This window comes from Strix aluco, chromosome 13, assembly GCF_031877795.1.
Source record: "Strix aluco isolate bStrAlu1 chromosome 13, bStrAlu1.hap1, whole genome shotgun sequence".
NCBI classification, from domain to species: domain Eukaryota; kingdom Metazoa; phylum Chordata; class Aves; order Strigiformes; family Strigidae; genus Strix; species Strix aluco.
Window position 1 is genome coordinate 5,307,486 of NC_133943.1, and position 22,444 is coordinate 5,329,929.

At 42.6% G+C, this 22,444-nt stretch overlaps 1 protein-coding gene across 4 annotated transcripts; it reads right to left on the reverse strand.

The window, feature by feature from the left end:
* Positions 1-1,815: 1,815 nt before the first annotated feature.
* On the reverse strand, positions 1,816-22,271 carry NME5 (NME/NM23 family member 5). Of its 4 annotated transcripts, XM_074838248.1 has the most exons (7): positions 22,190-22,271; positions 20,097-20,265; positions 17,808-18,013; positions 17,315-17,415; positions 16,174-16,292; positions 5,172-5,280; positions 1,816-2,499 (listed from the first exon to the last, which is right to left on the reverse strand). In XM_074838248.1, exons 2-6 carry the CDS (start codon positions 20,223-20,225, stop codon positions 5,188-5,190), a joined length of 648 nt encoding a protein of 215 aa, XP_074694349.1. In that variant the 5' UTR covers positions 20,226-20,265; positions 22,190-22,271; the 3' UTR covers positions 1,816-2,499; positions 5,172-5,187. The 4 variants fall into 4 exon arrangements, with proteins under 4 accessions (XP_074694349.1, XP_074694350.1, XP_074694348.1 ...); XM_074838249.1 differs by lacking the exons at positions 1,816-2,499; positions 5,172-5,280 and adding an exon at positions 11,383-13,096; XM_074838247.1 differs by lacking the exons at positions 1,816-2,499; positions 5,172-5,280 and adding an exon at positions 13,118-13,803.
* Positions 22,272-22,444: the final 173 nt, after the last annotated feature.

Here is a 22,444-nt window from a genome sequence, read left to right on the forward strand (position 1 = left end):
TGGTCTGAAATGTTGGGTTGTGAAGTCAGCGGGACTCTTGTTATTGACTTAGATCAAGCCTGACAGTTCAGTCGGACACAAGCAAGGGCAAGGACAACGGTTCTCACGTTTCTTCCCAGTTCCACAGACTTTTCTAACTCATAATACTATGGCTCCTGGCCTGATGCTTCCAGGGGATCACTCATCAAGACTATAGACGGCAGCTTTAAACACAATAATTTTTATTTCTCTCTCTTTCGCCCAGTGCCTTGAAGCTAAACCTACTCTGGCCCAGCTCTCCACTCCCACTTCTGCCAGGCAGAGGCTTCTGCTGGCCAGCTGCCATCAACTGTGATAGGGACAAGGCACCTCCTCCCTATCACTAAGTGGATTTTGAAGGCAATAAGCAAGAGAATAATTAAATTAACTCAGTCCCGAATACCTCCCGAGGTGCCGAGCATTCCCAGCATTGCAGCAGCACCGCAGGTGTCTGGAGAGCAGGTAATTCCAGTCGGTGGCAGGCTGCAAACGTGGCTCCAGGGGACATCTCTGCTGGCGCGGGAGCAGCGGCGGCCGATCCTGGACAGGAGCGCTGGGAAGAGACTCTCAGGATGGCTTTGCTGGAGCCGGCTTAGGTCCACGAGTAAAACAGCTACATTTATGCTTTGATGTGCTTAAGTTAATGAGACTTATCCCAGGGCAAACACAGTTGTACTTCATGATTTGGACTATTTTATCCTTCTGGTTCTTTCTTGTCCCATGGCCTTTCCCCCTGCGGGGTGCCGGGGCTGTCGTCTCAGGTAGCAGTCTCAGCCTCTGTTTTACCAGACAGCCTACTATTTAAATTCCCTGTGAAACATCTATATGCTTTTGACGGCAGCACATTCTTTTTTGTCGGTTTTTTTTTTCCCCTCCATCTACTACAGGCTGCAAGACTTGAATCCAGATTTGAGACAGCCCACGATTTGGGAGTGATCAGGTCAGAGCCTTCACCCCGCTCCAGCTCCAAGGTGTGCACGGGGAGCCCAGGCCAGCTCTGGCCAGGATGCATGGCAGGGCAGAGGACATCCCCACTGCAGAGCTTTATCTCACCGATCACCAGAGAGGTCACAAATCACCGTCCGGTCCCTTTCAAGCAGTTGGGAGCACTAAATTGTACCTCTTGTATCCAGACACCATCCAATCTCCCAGGGCCAGGCCAGGTACATTGATAAGGAGATAGCATAAATAGTCAAACAGGATGGAGCCCAAAGTTCACAATTTCCTGTGCTTTAACCTAGCAAGTGCCATATCTGTGGGACAATCTTATTTAGGTCATTTTAGATTATCTCACTTTCCAAAGTGGGCTGCTCTGGCCAAGGATTTGCCACCATTCTGCTTCAGTGAAGAGGATCTCACATTTCACATGAAACTAAGCAGGGGGTGCTTTGTACATTTTCAGCACAAATTTAATTACAGCTATGATCCAATAAATATTTGGGAAGAGTAACAAATAGTGCTATGAAGAGAACTGAGAGTGGCAATCAGCACCTTCCAGCAGGAAGCCAAGCAGTTTTAAACCCAGCTGTTCTTTGGGGTGCTTCTACTCTCTCTGTTCTGTGAAGATGATGTAATTAATTTCCACATCACTGTGATTTGTTCAGTATCATATTAACCATCCTGCCTTGTAACCAAGCTAACCACTGACAAAAACCCTTCAACTCATTCCCTTGAAGTTCAGCTGTAAGCGGACACTGACCTCACCCCAGGGAACTATTTTCCTGGAGACTTTTTCTAGCTCTAAAAACACAGTTACATTGTGGTAGGTTATTAAATCCACATGTGAAAATAAACTCATATCATCTTGTGCATGCAGTTTAGTTTCCTTTTAAGGAGATATAAATGCATTAGAGCATCCCATTAAAGCAATTTACATATCGTGCTTTATTTTCCCAGACAGGCCATTTCTTCCTTGGAGATTACTGACTTTTGGGAAAATGTATCAACTAAGGAGTCATGGAATAACAGACTTGTCCTTCAGGTGCTGCTCCCTGGAACAAATGCCACCCTGGCCTGTGTTTTGAATGATGGGCAGCATTTCACACAGACATCTCCACCCCTGAGACACTTCTTTTTCACAGCCACACAGCAATGGGAAAAAAAAAAAAAAAGGCCCAAAGGCTGGAAAAATGAAAACAGAAAGCAGTGAAGCACTGCTGAGACAAGCAGATCAGTGCTTATAGGGTACAAGGAGACTTGCTGAAAAAACGTTCACCGCAGGAGCTACGTTCACAGCAGCAGCTTGTCACCGGGGTCGCAGATGTCTGGGAAGCGAAGGGGGAAGAGCCGCAGTGGCAGGTCTGCTCCCGGGGTTTAGCCCAGCATTGTCCTCTGCTCTGTCGAGTGAAGGTCCATCAATCATCGTTCGGTGGCTGTCTGATGATCGAGTGCTTCTCCACAAGTGCTCGGCTGCAGAGATGGGCAGCAAGCAACGGGACATGAAATCTCCAGCTCGCCCATCTCACCAGTGTGTAGCTGTTTCTGTGATGGATCAAAGGCAGATTCTTATTTTTTGAGATACCAGAGAAGACACACACACTTCTCTGCTTGCTGAAAGACATGGGTTCTCAAAACAGCTACATAAATTAAACCAGAAAAGGTCTGATGGTAAAAACCAACAAAAATCCTTAAAAAAAAGGTTTGGCTGTGCTAGCCTTTCTTCTTAATTCCAACTGTGTCCCTACCACCATGGACACATTGGCTTTCAGTCTGTTCCTCAGAGGTTTGACTGCTAATCCACCACCAGTCCCTGAGGAAGAACCACTGTGGAGATTTCATCTGGGTTAGAAATAGTCCTCACTTCCTAACGACAGCCCAGCTGATAAGACAGCACTTTATGGTCCCAACTGCTGCTGCTATGTCGCGCTTTCCATCGCAAGCCACACTGTGACAAATTACAAAGTGTTCTTTCGCTGAAATGCCCTCAGTACTATCTATATTTAAGAAAAACTCCAGGTTGCACAGCTAAGGTAGCTGATGATGTGCAGTTTTTACATTTCAAGTTTTTTTAATTTATTTTTTTCTAAACATCCAACATTTCTTAGCACCTGTCAATATTTTTTCAAACTTTTTTGTAAAAGAGGTAACTGTTTCCAGCAGAAAGCTATTTCTAACTTCACCACAGGCCTGCAGTGCATGACATGCAAATAATACCAATGCAAATATGCAAACAGCTGGGGAAAAGGTGAGTAATGCAGTCGCTTGGCAAAGAATCACAGCAGCCTGTATTCTCACTTAGAAATTTTAGAACGCACTCGCTGTGATGCAAGAAGTGATGACAGGAGGCCAAAGGCCTGGAGCCACCCCACTCTGGCTTCTCAGTCCTCTGCCCCACCAGCAATAGGGCTTTGGGAACACTGAGAGGTCACCTGGAAACACCTCCGGGCTGTGGATAAGTTGGACGGCCTCCTCACAACCATGATTTTGTTCTTTTTAGGATGTCAGAAGACTCCCAACGTCCTCAGATCTGGCCTCAATTTCTTATTATCTCAAAACATCCCTGCATCTCAGGGACATCTCAGCAACAACCTGGCTGATGGTCCAGAGGAGCAGGCACTCTGCTTCCCAGGCTCTGTCACACGGTATGACAGAGAAAAACAGATGTAATCCATTTTGGCAGTGGTATACGTTTTCATATTACTTTGCTGCTATGTTTATCTCCACTGATTTTTTTAAAAGTACTTGTTCAAGTTCCTACACATACCCACTATACTTAAAAACACTCCTTCCACATTAATTATGTAAGAGGAACAAAATATTTTGTGCCAACATACTGATACTTGTCCTGGAGAGCCCTTTTTCCTAGAGAGTAGTGCACTCCATGTCACAGGATACCCGGATGAAGCCCGTTGGTGTGCCAGAGCAAAATAATCAAAGATCGTTACATCAGGCTTGGACATCTCAGGGAAGGACTTACAAGAGAAGGTTGTAAGAAAGGGAGCAAATTTATGCTTCTGGTAATGACAAAGACAAATGTATTGATGAGGCCTGAAGGGATGTAAGAAAAAAAGACTTACTTTTTGCAGAACAAACCATTAGAGCCAAGAAGCCTAAACCAGAAGCAGAACCTATCAGTAAGCGATGACTCAATTTAATTCATAAACCAAGTTTAACTACTTTAGCAGAAAAAAAAACCCAAACAAACAACAACAAAAAAACTAACCCAGACACAGAATCAGTTTTCGAAGGGTTTCAGACAGGGAAAAAAGCCATATGCACTGCAGTGGGCAGTCAAATAAACTTAGGGTGCAGCTGGCACATCAGATAGCTGGTACAGAAGTCAGGAAAAGTCAAGCCTAGAATAAAACATGCCATCAGCTCTTCACACAGGCACAGTCCCATTTATGTGGGGGGCACCACATGTCCTCCAAAGTGAGGGTCTAGATACCTTCTCAGGACATTTGTCTGTACTTTCAGTCATTCAGGAAAGCAATAGCTCTTTGAAACTAGGGAGCAATGCCAAAAAAAAAATAAATCTTGATTTCCACAAAGGAAAGTCAGGTATAACAGCACTGATGGCAAGGACAGGACTGCCCAGTCCATACAGAGAGTTAGACTACCCCAAAGCAGCCTCCCCCCACTGCAACTTTGTTTAATAGACTCCCCATCTCTTCTTTCATCTCCCAGAGCCTTACTAATTTAGCTGAATGGGTTAATTGTGACTCATCTTATTAATTCTTCCAAAGAAAAGATCCAGAAAGTTACCACATTCCCCTTAGGTGTCTGCACCCCCTGCTGTGGCCTGAACTTAAGACACCAGAGGAGCTGCAATATTAGCTGCACTGGAATGTTTTGGTTTTCCCTTGCAAAACAGGCCCATCTCTCCAAGTGTGAATGTGCTTCAGTTACCTAAACATACTTCAGAGGGAGAAAAAAGGAAATTTCCATTTTTTGTATTTAACTAAAGAATTCCCATTTCTGTTGAAAGCAAACAGAAAAGAGCATGCCTCAACATGTTCCCCTTGCACTATATACCAAGGTAAGAAGAAACTTTTAGAAGATAAATATTTCCTCTACAGACTAAACAAATTCCCATCAGCAATCTGTCACCTCTGGACCAGTGTGCAAATCCTACAACCTCCATGAGCAGAAACAATGTAATGTTACACATATGTGCATATAATAAAAGCATATTATATTTCTGGAAAACCCACCTGGCACCAGGTACTGCTATTTCACAGGCACAGGTGGGTTGGCACATACGAACGGTGACTTCTGAAAATTCTTCTGTGTTGAAACTTTCTCGACCATAAGGAAGAAAACCTGTAGGAGAACTGCAAATTAATACTAGGTGACAATGAAACAGTTAATTTTCATTGGAACTGGATAGATAAATAGAGATCCAATTTCTTGTCAGTACAAGGAAGTGAAAATTAAAAGCTGCCAGTTTATACTGTCAGGACATTATGTTCTCAGGTCATACCCAAGTTGACATAACAGCATTCACCTCAGTAGAATTACACCAGATTATAGTACCTAAGGACGTGGCTCAACATCATCTTCCGCAGTAAATCTATAAAAGCACATATAAAACTGTTCATTTAAAAATATACTTTGCCTTATACCTTTTCCCTCACGTCAGCTCATGAAGGTCACACCAACTGTACCCAGAAAAAAAGCAGTTAGAGGGGAAAAAAAATAGCTAGAAAATTTAATTGTCTGTCAGTCTTTGCTTTCTCTGTCCAGGTCAGTCCTGCCTACACATCCCTGTGATCGTCACTGAACTGAGCAGAGTTCAGTAGGAATATTTGCAAGGTGGAGGCATAGGGAAACATATTATTGCAGTGTTGTAGGACCAGAGGAAGACACAGGCAGCGAAAGCTGAGTTTGCAGAGAAGAGGAACACGCCCGTCCTCATTTGGCCCTTTCTCTACCCGTTCTCTTTGTTTCACAGCTCCAAAAGACGACGTAAGTGGACACACTGCGTGGTTTCCTCCTGGATCATTGCCTTTAGTGGCTGTAGACAGCAACACAGAACAGAAAACAAAACAGTTGGAGATGCTGCTAGAGCAGAGAAACATGGATCCTCCCAGTCTCAGACTCATCTGTATTGCTGGAGCTGAATTACTCCAGCCTCGGAGCTGCACTCCAAACCTGCCAGTTCAATACAGACACGACACCAGAACTACACCAGCTCTGCTCGTTTTCACTTGCACCAATGAAACATGACTTCTCCCTCGCCATTACAGCTCCCCACCTTCCCTCTCCCACAGCTGTGTTATGTAAAAGTTTTCTTATGACTATTTTCAGTTGAAATGTTGTTTTGGCTTCAATTTATTCCCACTAAACTGAATTTACAAGTAACTGTTACTGCAATGCCCTAGCAAGAAACATGCTAAAATACCACCTTTTCCTGAAGACATTCTTATAAGATCAACTGATTCTTTAAGGTTATTCTGCAATCTTTGTTATTTTTAAAAATAAGCTTTGGCTGGACTTAAAGAAAAATGGCCACTAATTTCTGATCACTGATTTAGGAAGTCCAGAAGTCATTAACAGACTTGTAACAGGCATTACTACAGTGATAGCAGCTTGCTTCATTAAAACATCATACCACACACAGAGAAATTCTCTACACATTCAGGTAACAGTCACTGTCTCCAAAGAAACATTTCAAAACATGATGTGCCAAATGAACCAAGCACCAAACGACTGGCAAACCTTGAGAACACAGGTGTTAAACTCCCCGTTCCTACATACAAGTAGGTATTGAAACGTGCAGATCCCAGCAGTGCATATGCAGTAACCATCTGCTTGTGCAATTACCCATACTTCCACTCCAAAATCTAGTGCAGGCAAGAGGTGTGTGAGCACTAATGCTCCAAGAAACGGTCTGCTCAGCCTAGCAGTCCATGAGGTACTGGATGATTAGGTGAATCTTTGCCCATGTTCAGATGGGAAAATTGAGAGGTTGGGCACACAGAAGACTGGTGGACAAGCCTGAATTAAGAGTCCAGGAGCCTTGACTTGTGTTCTGTTCCAAAAAAAGACAGCGAAGATAATTCCTCCATGTTAACTCAGAGGACATTAGATTGGGCTACTGATCCAGCACACGACGCCAAATCTCCTTAACTACAAGCAGGCGTTTTTGTACTGAAGAGATATACTGACATACTGCTCAGCTGATATGACACAAAGCTGGAACTAAAGAGAGATGGGTTTTATTCTTGATCCTGCTGCTGCTCCAAAGGAGGACATGAGAGGAGTCATTTCCCTTCTCTGTCCCTGACCTTCACACTTGCACCGTTTGTGTACTGCTAGTTCCTTTGCAGAGCACTGCCTCATCTACTGAGGAGAGATGCTACAAAGAAACTACATATCGTTATTGAAACTATGTTTATGGATTACTTAAAATCGTTCATCCCAGGAATCACAGGTAGTCTTAAAAATGAACGTTTTGCAGAGAGAATGAGCAACTGGTAAAGATACATGATGGCTGCTTTGCAGTGTGGTGAAATTCTTTGCCGTAGGTAACAATAAACTAATAGCAATTATTAAGTTTGGAGAATGCCTCAACACTGAGTCAGTGCTCAGGTGAGGCAATGTTTTATTGCAGTTCATTTAAAAAAAAAAAAAAAGCAATAAAAGGCTTAAGAACCATCACGGATCCTAACTACATGAAGCTAATAATCAGTATGATAAACTATCACTTACATGAATAGGAAATTGAATGGACGTTTCATTTCCTACGCCTTTGTGGGTCCCATTCAATTGCACTGGTGGTGCTATTCAGGGAAGCCAGCATGGTGCCTGTTTACTAGAGAACTTTGCAAAACAAAGACAGTCACGGTCAAAACTTTGCTGGTCAATTCAGTATATTTACATGGAAGACCTCTAAAGAAAAAAAAAAAAATATTCTGCAATAGCCTCATGGGAGAGTTCAGTTGGAAGTGGTAAGTAGCAGGGAACAATCTCACGGCCATCTAGATGTGTGGCAGCCACAGAAAAAAGCATCTGGTTTTCAAACAGAGGCTTGATCAAACTTTCATTGCCCAGGCAAAAATATCATTGCACAACTCCCTGAGCAAAATGGCAAACGACAAAGCGTTCTGCGTGCAGAAAACAGTATTGTCCAAGTCTGGCTCCAGAGAAATCTGGCACAAACTCATTGCTTTCAATAGGAGCAGAGAATGTGCCACGCCAACATCTGACAATCCATTTCAGACGTATGCACAACATACCATCTGAGCAGCCCCCAGAAATGATCCGATTCTCCTTCTTTCTTTTAACTAAGAGAATGGAATTGTTCCGGATTTATAACGAAGCAAACTGAAGGCACAGTTGGAACCACTGTTTTTAAGAAGACCTTGCTGTGCCATAACTTTTCATGGTCCAGTTGCTTAATTACACATTATAAAAATAAGTGCAATTGAGAGACTGTGTTAATCTCAGAAGTTTAAACATCGCCCTGTAATGACCACTTTATATTGGCCCATAGTAAAGTACTTTATGGGGTATGCAGGAGATTTATCCACACGCGTACGTTAAATACTCCTGGGAATTTTCTCACATAGAGAGACAAGGCCTGACACAAAACTAAATACGTACAACACATTGCCGTCATTCACACTGCGACAGGAATGCCACCCAGTAAGAAAAAACTTTACAACACCTGAAAGAGATAAGAACCGATAGCCAGCATAGCAATAAGAAGTTGCTTTTGGAAGTGCAGGATTTCCTAACCCGAGAGTCAGTGCAGATTCTGGAAACATAACAAAAAAACAACTGTTCCCTTGCAAGGAAATGAGAGCTTAGGTGTTGACTATAAGTAGGTTATAAAGAAGCACCGGTGGTTTGCAGAGTAGTTTAGTAAAGTTCAGAGTATTTAGAACCAGGTTAGGTTCTTGCACACAAAAATTCCCTGGAATTTTGTCTGAGTTCATATGTGATTCCTCACCCAGGCAGTCTGGGGCTGACAGACTGCACCCAACTGCCTTTTGCAATCTCTCTAGTAATACAGAAGATCCATCCAAGCTGACTCAGAGATCCCAGGTGAGAAGATTTTTAAATAAATACAATGGTAAAGAGGTTTCAAATATGGTACCGGTGTTGTTGTTTGTTTTCTTTTTAAATAATCATGCTTCAGAATAGTACCACAGCTAAGCAAGAAAGAGTCAGTCAGGTGTTCTCAGGGGACAAAATACGATGCCATACAAGATGAATGTAAGCATACCCAGCAAGGCACTACATGAAGTACTTCATATGAAAGCCTCACCTCCCTCAGCTGTAAAACACTCACAAGCAGTAAACTGAAGAGAATTCTTAATCCTTCAGTGTTATCATTATTAGAGTATCATTCACCCACTTGTCTGCAAGCTGCCTTCTTCTGCCAGCAACTGCTTCGTCTTATAACAATGCCTCATTTCTGGCTCTGAAGACCAACAATAGGCTCTCCCCTGAGCTTATGGCAGCATCTCCACGATCACTTGGCAGGAGGCAGCATAACAATAATTTGACAGGCATCCTCCCAAGGAGACTCAACACATCAGTCATGCTGCTGACACACTCCACACCCAGAGGAGCTCATCCAGACTACGGAAGATTTCTAGGTACAGGCAGCTGCTCTTGACTGACCATCCAAAAGATAGCAGATTTTTCCGTTTCACTAACATCAGAACAAGAAAGGGCCCGTTTCCTGCAATGGTCCTTGCAATATTGCCATGCTGGTTTGAGCTACATCTGCTTGAGTCAAGTAAAGCAGCAGGTAACCAGTAGAGAGGACTGAAGTCCTATTTCTAGTCCAAGAATAAATCTACTGTCTGGCTTCTAAAAGGTAACAGTCCTGCAGAACCAATTGCAAGTTACATTTTTATGATGTGCAGAGTCTCTCTTTCCAATGAAATAAAAATAATTACTCTTCAGATTTTTTTTAAAAAGGAAATTGAAAAACTGTAGTATTTTCAGAGGATGCACTGTTGTTGGGTAGCACCAAACCAACCAACATTTACTGTCCAGAATAACATGAATTATCTTGATCTGACTGCTCCAATTTAACAAATTAACTATGACCCTTGTGTCTTTAAGTAGAATCTGTCATTCTAATATGACACTGAAAAAAGTTTGAGTCACTCCTTCCTTTCATATATAGTGCCATGAGACAAACATCCACCAGTTTATCACCAATAAACTGTTGTTTAAAGGACAAGATTAATAGCTTGAACAAAAGAAGAGATAAATTCTCACACAGGAAAAGAAGAGAGGAAGATGAGGGTTTGCAGATCTCCATGTAACACTTTTTTTTTTTTTGCTTGAAGTTGCTGAATGGAAGTCCTAAGCTCTGAACAGCAATTCATTTCTGAAGCTCAGCATGCTGGAATGCTCTGACTTCTGCAGGCAATGGGGAACTGGCTTTGATTGAGGTTTCTGCCATCTTTAAAGTATGTGCAAGGTTCCTGGCAGTTTAACTGCTCTGAAAGATAATAAATCCCTTATGACACAGGAAGGCTGAACAATCATATACTTCAGACTAGCTCAATCTGTATAGTTCCAAGAATAACTTCCAGTGCAGGTGATAGCAAGCATATGATAAGCAAAGTTCCAGGAGAAAGTCCGTTGAAAAAACAGAATTATGGGAAACAGACTGAACTGCTGGTTTTATGGACATAGCTCTATTCCAGCAGTCAGGCAGTAAAACTAAAATGAACTTCCTCAAAGTTAAAAATACCCAATAAAACTCAATAGGCAAGGTAATTATTTTGACTCGACAGAGGGAAGACAGGTCACTCGTTCCCACAGAGAGTAGCTTACCGTGCTGACACCAAATAGTAAGACGTCTTTCAGCTTTTCCAAAAGCTACGTTTTCTGTGATATGGATTTATAACACTGGCCAAGCCTATACCACTCTGGGCCAAATAAAAACCTAAAGACCAACAGAAATGTAAGCAGCATGTTCCAACAGCCTCTCCTGTGGTGTCACAGCTCCCCCAGGGGACCAGGCTGTTGTCCATTTTGCATTCCCAGGACTGACCTTCTGCCCACATCCTACTTATTAATGCAGGTTCCTCAAGAACTCAGCTGTGAGATTTGCTCATCAATACCTGTCCTAGGTCACAGATACAGTGAGTCAGGGTGGCACCCAAGGGATGAAGGTATCTTCTCTCTACTTCTCCCTTAGAAAAATGGAAGCGAACACCAGTCAGCAATGGAAGGTGTTTGCTCTAATATTAGAGAATAAATCCATGATAGACATACACTTGAATGACTGAAATTTTATATTGCATGGGTTATAAAGGTAAATATGCAACATCAGCTGCTTTTGCCCTTCCTCCTGGTAAGGACTCACATACTCTTTGTGGAAGTTATTATCTTCTATAGGTACAATATAACACAGGTCTGTCACAAAAGCAAAACTGAAAACTCCAGCAGTGACACAAAGGACGTATTTATTGTCAAGCAGTATCACATCAAAATAAGTAAGCAAATGACATAGTAACCAACAGAATACAGGACAATGTCTTGTGAATTCACTGGATTTTAGTTTCTGACATCTTCAAAAAATAAATTTTTGGTTTGGCTGACAGGAAACCACAAAGCACAACTATCCTGTAATTGGAGCAATCAGACATGTATGGGGACAATAATTATAGGCAAAGTAAATTAGTTGTAAACAGAACTGTTTACTGTATTTCTAGCCACCTCATATTTTTTTCTTCATATTTGAGGGCTTGGGCTTGCTTTTTTTTTTTCTTTTCTTTTCTTCTCTTAAAAGTCTGGAGATTTTTATCTCAGTACTGTAGGGACCAGTTTTCTAAATGTTTATTCTCTGGGCTGGCAGTAGTGGTTTATTCCAGTGAGATGATAAACAATTAACTTAAACAAAGTTTAATGTTACAGACAAATGACTTATGTTTCTAGTAATTACTCAAGTTGGGAGAGCAAGTTTTTTCACGAAACAAATTATGAAATTGCTTGTTTGTTTAGTATTAGTCAAGCATACTAATATTTCACCATTGTGAAAATGAGATTGTTTTCTCCACTCTTGCCAGTCAAACCATAAGATGCAAAGCTTCAAGTGAACAGTGCAAGTACAGCTCTTAAGAAAATTAAAAAATCCTATGCCCCCTGCCCCCCCCCCCCCAACCAGTTCAGTTACTTTAGGAAAGGTAATAGTGCAGGATTAACCCATTGCCTGTTGAATAGCATGCCCCCTAACCCATTGTCTTGAAATTCTCGAGTAGAACACATCAAAGTTCAAGGGAAAACAACAGAAATCAACATAACTTTTAAGAGCAGGAGAACACAGAAGACACCCTTAAGGTGAGCTGTTCCCATTAAGCACCTTTCTTTCAAACAAATGTTGAAAGACAGCATTAGTCCTTGACTAAAATACACCTTCTTGTGACTTCTAATGAAAATCAAAGACTGATTTATAATCACTGTGCCTTTCGCTACTGAGATGGGAAAGTTACATTCAACGTGCCTTCAAATAAATCCTTCAGATTACATTCTTTCAAAATACATCAGGCTCAATCAAGTGAATCATCTTCAAGAGTGACCTCAGTTCGGTGATACAATCAGCAATTAAAATTCTAAAGTTGCTAATATGCCTCCAGTAACTGTTTTCTAAGTTACATCCAGGTACCTCCCTTCATAATGGAAATTGTGTCCTCTAAAAAAATGCTGAAACACAGCTCTCAGCTGCATGCCATTTGAGAATCTGCACTGGTGTAAATAATTTTGTTCTCCCCAGAGAGCCAAATCAAGATAAATGGAGAAAATAGCAGTTAAGTTACACCTGATGGGAATTTTGTCTTTTTCTAGTCACCTTACACCATAAATTTATCATGTAATTCTACATTCACTCTGTCAATAGAAAAGCTACTAGAACTATTAAATCCTGGTTAAGTGTAAGGTTATTTATCCCATGAAGACACAGGCAGTTATGACAATAACATTTACTTCAGATAATATTGATTACATAGCCAAGGGATACACTGAAAAGGGTAATATATATCTGTAACTTAGAATGCTTGAGATGGTTTCCACTGAGCTCTCACCCCTGATGCTCTTCTTCAGTGATCTCATGTTGTACCCTAGGTTTATTAGGATTGTGTTCAATCAACCAGTCAGCAAGCCAGATCTGTGGAACAAAAAACCCAAACATTTTCAGTTTTCTGTTGTTTTCCATTAAGTGTATGGGAGAATATTAAAAGCATTATTTGAAACCTCTGATACATTCTCTCCTACTGTGCTGCGAAACTAAGACCTTTCAGAAAAAATGGACATACAAATAACCTGGTTTTTCTAAATGTTCCTTTAAATCTTCACAGCTTATACTGCTTTTGAACTATTCACAATGACCTTTAGAAGACAACTTTTCCCAGCAACATCTATCTTTGTGTATGTATAAGAACATTTAAGCCATACTTCAAATAATCCAGAAAACTCTGTTTTGGAATGAGGCTGTACAATAGACATGAAACTGCTTAATGAGGTATTACTCCTGACTACACTTATAGATACTTTATCCAGTAATCATTCATTAAAAGTGCCAGTCTTCTGCACTGAAATCACCTTACGGTACCTAAAACTTAAAACCAAAACATGGTTACTTTTTGAAATTAATCTTGTAAATTTTCCAGCAAATTGTACTTAAATAAGAATGTGGGAGGTATGCCTTGAGTCCTAACTTCTTCTGCCAATGCCTTGGCCTGGCCTTAGGCAAATTAACCCTTCACCTGGATTTCTCCACTTGTAAAGAGAAGTTTTTGACACATCCTTATTTACTTCACAAGGCTGTTGACGATCAGTTTCTGGAATGCTAAGTACAACAAACTTCATACCATACTGTGAAGTGAAAGAAAAGATAGAATAGTAGATCAGAAAGGTAAGCAACACTCTCCTTTTATTACCAGGTACAAAAGGTTGGTTTGCAAAGAAAGAGACAACACGCAGAGCACTACAACAATCCTCACAGGTTAGTCAGCAATAGCAGAACAGTAAGTACTCAAGACAGAAGTGGAAAGCAAACAAACAACACCCCCCACCCCCCCCCAAAAAAAAAAACCAAACCCAAACACAAAAGCCCCTGGAAAGTTCACTTGGGAAAATGAGAAATTTTTAAATCATTTGAGCCTGATAAAATTTATCCTGTGTTACTTAGGGAACTGGCTAAGACAACCTTTGTGCTGCTAGTAAGTATTTCTGAGTGAACAGATAGTTTCTGATGCCATCTTCAGAAAGGAAAAAAAAAAAATGAGAAAGAAAAAAAAGCCCCACAGAGCCAAATCAGCCCAACTTTAGTTCTTCTGCTCCTGGAAGGATACTAGAAAAAAATCATTTCATTCCATCAGTCTCCCTGTAAGTCACCTAGCAGATAACAAATTGAAAAGCAATAGCCAACACATATTTCTGAAAAAAAGTTGTATCAAATCAACATTATTTTCCTTCTGTTACAAGGTCACAGACGTTATGGACAGGGAAGAAGCAGCAAATACCATGTTTTCATTTTCATTTCATTTCATTTTCATTTCACACTGCTTCATATAGCTTTATAGCTTTCTTACAAGCAAAGAAGGAAAGTATGGTCTCGAAGTTACTATTAGTTACCACATCACTGGCTAGAAAATTGTGCTTAGAATGCAGATATTAACTGGAAGCAAAAACAAACAATGAGTTAGAGAAATGCGACTTATAAGGTAAGAGCTAAAAAAAGACAGTTTTTAATATAGTGAAGAGATGACTGAAGGGAAAAAAGATGGTAATGCTCTTCAAATATGCAATATGTTGCTGAAAAAGAGAGACGTTACATTGTCTCCAATGTCCTCTGGGGATAGTAAAAAGAAAAAAACAAGTAATGGGCTAGAAATTGGAGTACAGGAGATTTAGGCTAACTTTTAGGTAAAGCTTTTCAACTAAGTGTAATCAAGCAGTGAAACACATTGCCTACGGAGACTGTAGATTCTCCATCATGTGGAGTGCTAAAGAACAGTCCAGACAAACATTTGTTAGGAATGGGCAGATACAATTGGTCTGGCCCTGGGCAAAGGGATGGATGAAAAGACTTCTTCATCTCTGTTTTCTAGATTTCTATGGTAACAGTACCAGACATACAGATAAAGTGGACAGGTTATAAAGCTGGAACAATCACAGTACATTTAATCTGACCCCATGTATACCACATAGCTCATAGAAACACCTCTGAATTATTTTGTAGGCTTTTTTTCTGAAATGTATCTTTTAGAAAAATGCAATGTTGATTGAAAACCTGATAATGATGTAGAATCCACCACAACTGCCAGTAAATTGTCACACTGATAAGTTTCTGCATTCTTAAAGTACTAGTGCGAACAACTTTGAGCTTTAAGAATACAAAAAACATTTACCATATTTTTCCAGATGAAAGAAAGCTCATTTTGTTTAGGGACTGAAAAAGCCCACCACCACAAAAACCAACAGGAAATTAACTCTAGTCTTTCCACAAAGAACTGTGATTTGAATGACATCCATGGTTAAAAGGAATAATATGTGAGAGAAGGGCAAGATGCATCAGCTTGATAACTAGAAAGGAGTCACAAGACAGAAGGATTTTCTGTAGGTCAGTTTGACTATTCAGGATAGGTTTCACTCAAAATAATCATTTTCCTGGTGAACTGTGGAACAACCCATGTAAATGCTAATCAGTGCCACACAGTCAAAAGAATAGCTTATCCTAAAGATTTATAATATTAATTTAAATAAACATAACAATGAAAAAATACAGACAGCCTTACACTGAGACTGTATTTTACTCAACTATGTAACTACTGCCCGTGTGATTAGCAACTAATTTCACTTAGTATCTATTGTATGAGAGCTATTTCATCTCAAACTCACCTCAGAAACAGTAAAAACTAATATTTAACATTATATGATAGTACCCATTTACCTTTCCGACCATCTGTAACAACTATGTGTTAGAAAGAGTTTTACAGAAGTCACCTAAAAAACCTGTCATTTCATCAAGGCTGATTTCATTTAGTCCTGGCCCTCATTTCATCTGCTAACAAACCAATCAACGCCTCAAAAGGCAAATGCTATCTGATTAGTTCATTAGCTGATAGCTAAAACAGCACAGCTCTTTAACAAAAGAGTAGTTTTCCTATATACAGGGACTTTACTAATATGAAGTAAATGTACCACAAAACATACAACACAATACGGATATACTGTACGTACCATTGGATCTGCTGGCTTCTCTTTACAGAGCGCAGTGAGCCCTGCTAGTAACGTTGGCTTTACATAAAGGTTCAAGTAATCCCTAGCTCTTTGTCCAGCTGGAATTGGCTCCAAAATCACTGTAAAGAATAACCACAGGTGATGGAAAGCAGCTTGTGATTAAAAAAAAGCACTATTTCAAACGTTGTTTATACATGAGCTGCTGTTTTCCTTAATAAGTTAATAATACATAATGGTTTTCATAGCTTCTCCCACAACAAACTGCAAAGAAACTACCTAAACCCCTTTACAACATCCCTGAGGTAATCTTACTAATTATAGCCAATTATGAAAGGGGAGGAAATCAGATCATCTGGGGAAAACCTATATCCTTGAAGATGCACTGGGGGCAGGACAAAAACAATATATCCCATGTTTAGTACTTTCTTCTTGCAGTGCAAAGGTGATTTCTGAAGATCCTAAAAATCTCACCTTGAGTCCTGCTTTGTCATTAGGGTGAGGAGAAGAGACATGGTTTACAATGGGTAGGGTTTGTAGGGAAGTGCAATACCTTTTATTAAATGAACTGATATGGTTGACAAAACCAGACAGTTTTTTCTAGCAGTTTCCCTTGCATCTTTCTGTCAAAGGGCAAAGCCATCTTTCAACTGCTACATCACAAACAGGAAATCCTCTCCCAGTCTTTCCACGTTCTATGGCCCATTTCTCTGGCACTTAACTTTGGAATTGCACTCTTATGTGAGCATCCAGCTGCTGTCGAACAGGAATTACTCAACCTGAGCCCAAGAGAGTGAATCTTCTCATACCAACAGGGGCTGACAGTGCCAGAAGGACAGGCTGGAGTGTAATAGTTTTGTATTTCCTCTCATTTACCAGCTTTGTCTGCTCCAATTCCCAGACCACAGAGTTTAAAAAGTAGAAGCAATCCCTGTAACTATAATGGCTCTCCAGATACATTTTGGTATGCCTTTCATACCAGAAAATATCAGCTTATACATAAAAAGACTCACATTCTCATAAAGCCAACAAACCCAACCTTTTCTAAATCCAATTGTATCCAGAGTCTGGACAGAGACAAGTAATAACAGGGAACGACACTATCCTCCCAAAAATTGGCAATGTATTATTTGCATCATTTTACCTTCTGGAAACATGAATCGAATTTCTCTTTCTGCTGAGAAAATGCTGACACTGCCATGAAGCGCATTCCTCAGGTCATCAGTCCCATAGATTGCTCTTAAGCTAAGAACAAGAGAAAAAAACTGTTTGGTAGGCAACTGCAAATCCCTTCCAAGTCTCTACAGTCTGAGACCATATAAAAGCAGTATATATGGACTAATTAATAAGGCATTGGCTTGATTTTGTTTTTTTAAAAAATACGTAGCTACCTAAAATTTGTGTTCATCCACTCAGCATTCTCCACAAAATGGGTGAACTTTACATAGTAAAAAAAAAAAAAAACCAAGGTGAAAAGCCATGTTACACAAAATTGAAGAGATAACAGGCCACTCCAAATCTGTATTTCTATTGTAAAAGAAGAAACAAACAAACAAAAAAAAAGGAGATAAATTCTGGTCTCAATTAAGAGAAAGACAAAATCCTACTGACTTCACCAAGGCCAATCAGTGAGTTACCTGTGAGGGTGAGTTCTCCTAGCTTTGATGCTGTTTGATGGTCCAAGTAATTCCTTCCAGTAGGAGACTGCACAATGTCTGGCAAGAACCATAGCAACTAAAGGTCCAGAACTCATATAGGCTGTTAAATTAGGAAAAAACACTTTTCCATATTGGTCTGCATAAAAGTTGCTGCATTGCTCTGGGCTTAACTGGAGCTTCCGTTTCTATAAAGCGTAAAAGAAGAAAAAAAAAATAAAAAGAATGAAAAAAAGCTTGCTAAATTAAGATAGCTTGCTACCTCAGATAGGATACAGTCCTCTGCAGCAGTCTATCTTCAAGCTCAGAAGTGGCACGGAGTAACTTCCCAGACTAATCTGATTCTCCCAGCTCTGATCCTCTTTGAGATACAGAGTAACAAAGAGCAAGAGTTTTCTCAGTTAATTAAGCAGACAAACAGGCCATTTGAGTGAGATGTGATTTTAGCCTATGCACCTACAGCATTTTAGAACTGCTGGATGACTTTCTGTTCAGACAGGGCGCTGTACGGAAAAAAGAGAAGAGCATTACAAGGGCAGGATTTAATTACTCAGCTGCTGTAGCATGATGTTCTACTTTTAAACAATTTTCTCTTCAGCCCACACCGTTAATTATGCAATTGTTCTATTTTTCATTCAGTACTTAGGCTTTATGACTCTCACAATAGCTGCCTAGCCTGCAGGTGACCAGCGTTAGGACAAGTTTGGGACGTTATCAGAAGGCATAGGGCAGTCAAGAAAAGAAAAAAAAAATAATAGTTGAAGTGCATTCTTTGGGCCCAAACTTATATAACACAAGAGTACCACAAAGTCACATTCCTAATAACTTTGGTGCCAAGTTGGAGACATCAGAAGACGTTATAAACATCTTGTCATTAAAAAGTAATTTAAAAAATAATCTAATTGATGTCATTTTCTGATAGATTTTGTATAAATAAAACAACCAGAAAGGTAAGGGAGGAAATTAAAAAAGAACACATGGAAAACAGGTATTTACAAGAATAAGAAAAAATATTACATTTCCGGGGAAAAAAAAAACACAAAAAACACTTAAAATTGTATGTACAAGGGCAATCATCGCTCGCTCAGTGTCACAGAGCCAGCTACCAAGGCCAAGGGCGCTGCCGCGGGGCCGGGAGGAGGCGGCGGAGGAGGAGGAGGAGGAGGAGGAGGAAGGGGGGGGGGAGGAGGAGGAGGAGGAGGAGGAAGGGGAGGAGGAGGAGGAGGAGGAGGAGGAAGGGGAGGAGGAGGAGGAGGAGGAAGGGGAGGAGGAGGAGGAGGAGGAGGAAGGGGAGGAGGAGGGGAGGCCCCGGCCGCGCGCCGCCGCCGCCACGGGCAGGCGCGAGTGCACAGCGCCCCCCAGCGGCCGCCGCGAGGCGCCGCCCCGCCGGTTCCCGCCGGGGAAGGGCGGGGAGCTGCCCCGGGCCGGGCCGGGTGGAACGGCGGCCATGAGCGAGGAAACCCGCCCGGCCGGGCCCGCGGCGAACAGCCCGGCCTACCCCTCGCTCCCAGCGCGCCTCCACTTTTATTTCCCAGATTCATTTACCGTAATAATTTTTTTTTCAGATGCTCTTCTGGAGCAAGTGTCTAAAGAGCCCCAGAAGAGAACTGAGCGAAGACGTTTCTTATTAGCTAACAGCAAATTTTCTCTTAACGCAATCTCTGCTGAAAGCACAGTCTAGAGCCTCTCCCAGACAGGGTCTGACATGGGTGCTGAAGGCAACATTCACATGGCCACCATGTCAGCTCCAAAATGTAAAAGCCCAAGCTCAGTCAGGCCTATTTAAATTAAATATTTGTAATACATTTAAATATCCATAAAGTCCATCTACATTAAAAACAGTGGAAACAAAAAATAAGTCAGACCACAACTAGCCAGCTATCCAATTCAATTAATTCTCCAAGTATCCACTTGGCAAATGCATGTCCTGTGAAATGCTGCGATGCCAGAACAATGCACTTCCCAGCTCTCCAAAGAGTTACCGCGGAGAGTCCACATATCTGCTACATATGTTTGCTAAATCCGAGTTTATTAACAAAGTCTGTGTTTTCCTGTGGTCAGCAGAATAGTCAGTCTGTTCTGTTCCATCCCATGCACCAACAAAATGTATCCCTACAGTATCTGGCAGCGGTGGTTGATGACATATGAAAAATATAAATTGCTTTTTTGGATGCACTAGCTTTTAGTTACTGGCTTGACTGCTGAAAGTTAAGATAAATATTGTTCTGACTTATAAACTGCAGTTACTTTCTCTGGAGCACAGCCTGTTACCTGAACAATCAGGAATCCCGATCGAAGAATGAGATCCTCTATTTCTTCTTCTTTGTCAACAATATCTGGTTTGATGAGGGCCAGAGTTCTTTCCACAAAAATCTGAGGTTCAGGCATTAACATCTGCATCTTGGCTTCTTAAATTAGGAATTCACATGCCCCTTCCATACTGCAATGACACAAGTTCATGATATTTGGAGTTTGTCTACAGCACAGTCATGTACAGTGATTTACCATGTACTCTAGGAATGGAGAGGGTCACCCCCACTTCACAAAATCCACCTGAGATTTTCTCCAGACTAGTAGTCTGTAGTTCACACTCCCATTTCCAGTGCAGTAACATTTTGTGGAAAATAAGCCCAAAATTAAATCATAGAATCATAGAATGATTTGGGTTGGGAGGGACCTTAAAGAACATCCAGTTCCAACCCCCTGCCATGGGCAGGGACACCTTCCACTAGCCCAGGTTGCCCAATGCCCCATCCAACCTGGCCTTGAACCCTTCCAGGGAAGGGACAGCCACAGCTTCTCTGGGCAACCTGTGCCAGTGTCTCACCACCCTCACAGCAAAGAATTTCTTCCTTACACCTAATTTCAATCTCACCTCTTCTGGTTTAAGACCATTACCCCTCATCCTATCCCTACACCCACTGATACAGAGTCCCTCCCCACCCTTCCTGTAGTCCCTTTAAGTCCTGGGAGGCTGCTCTAAGGTCTCCCCGGAGCCTTCTCTTCTCCAGCTGAACCCCCCCAACTCTCTCAGCCTGTCCTCACAGGGGAGGTGCTCCAGCCCCCGATCATCTTCGTGGCCTCCTCTGGACCCGCTCGAGCAGGTCCATGTCCTTCTGATGTTGGTGCCCCCAGAGCTGGACACAGCACTGCAGGTGGGGTCTCACGAGAGCAGAGTAGAGGGGGAGAATCCCCTCCCTCGACCTGCTGGCCACACTGCTCTTGATGCAGCCCAGGACATGGTTGGCTTTCTGGGCTGCGAGTGCACGTTGCTGGCTCACAGTCAGTTGTCCATCCATTAATACCCCCAAGTCCTTTTCCACAGGGCTGCTCTCCATCCACTCATCGCCCAGTCTGCATGTTGTTAGTCATTCATAAAATGTAAACTATTCTATTTCTAATATTTCGCTAATTAACTCATTGTATGAGAGAAAGAGAAGCATTATCATCCACTTTGCTATGAGCAAGAGCAAGCCAGGCTCACTGCACTCCCACATCCTCCATCCACCAACCCTCTGTTCCATCAAACCCAAAATCTGTATTCTCATGCATGAAGAATGTGGTGCGGGACTTATTACTTGGATCTATCCCACCTGTAAGCCTCACGGTATTTCTCAATTGTTAGTTAATTCTTATATTTATGGACTCAAGCCAAAGTGACAGTTTTCTAACTGAGCGGATCAGGCCATTAGCAAGCTGTTAGGATACAGAATTGTTCTGTGAGTAGCGGAACTACTGCAGGTGGGTTTCCGACAGACTTGTGACCACTTGTGACCTTTTTTTCCCCCTTTTCTCTCTGCCTCCACACTCACAGCCCAAGGTGTTTCTCCATCTGTAGTGGACAAGGCACAGGTAGGCAGCCGACTGACCAGCTCGCTGCTAAAAACCCCGTGTATAATTGATGAGTTACACCTGCCTTCTTGGTTGGGATGATCTTTTCTGCACCTGTAACTTTGAGACTCCTCGTTGGCTTTCAAATTTCGTTTGGCCTCCATCAAGGCAGCTGCCACCGCCCGCAGGGGCAGAAAGACGGAAAGGACGGCCGGGGCTGCCTTCGCCTCGGAGCCAGGCTGAACGTGCACACACCCGGGCGCTCGGAGCAGCCGGCCCGGAGCCGGAGCACCCTGCCACGGGCACCGGCGGCCCGAGGGGCCCAGGACTCGGCAGAGAGCGGAGGAAGCGGCTCCCCCGCTCTCCACAGACCGCTCCCCACCGCCCGACCCGGAGACGGGCTGAGCCCCGCCTGCCCTGAGGGACCCGCCGCCACACCACCAGCAGCTCCCCTGCTCTGTCCCCACCGCGGCTGCGGCCGCTCCCCCTGCCCGGCCCGGCCCGTTCCCGCCGGCGGGCGCCATGCCACTCACCGTCCCGCTCCGCCGCCGTTGCTAGGCGACGGCGGGCCCGGCTGGCCGGGCGGAGCGGCCACAAGATGGCCTCCGCGGCCCTCGGCTGTGTGCGGAGCCGGGGGGGGGAGCGAAGATGGCGGCTGGGGAGCGGCGGGGCGCTGGCAGCGGGAGGCCGCTGCCCTCGGAGAGCGCTTCGCAGCCCGGGACAGCCGCGGTCTCGGAGCAAATACCTGAGGGCCACATCTGCCTGTGTGCGCGCACCTCCTGTGGTAC

What these genes read in the sequence shown, in the direction of transcription:
- NME5 (XM_074838247.1), bottom strand. Translation starts at nt 20,225, where the DNA reads ATGCAGATGTTAATGCCTGAACCTCAGATTTTTGTGGAAAGAACTCTG. An exon ending in AGGAGAACTCACCCTCACAG is followed by an intron (nt 17,416 to 17,807) that starts GTAACTCACTGA and finishes TCTTGTTCTTAG; the next exon opens with CTTAAGAGCAATCTATGGGA. An exon ending in TCGATTCATGTTTCCAGAAG is followed by an intron (nt 16,293 to 17,314) that starts GTAAAATGATGC and finishes TATTCTTTACAG; the next exon opens with TGATTTTGGAGCCAATTCCA.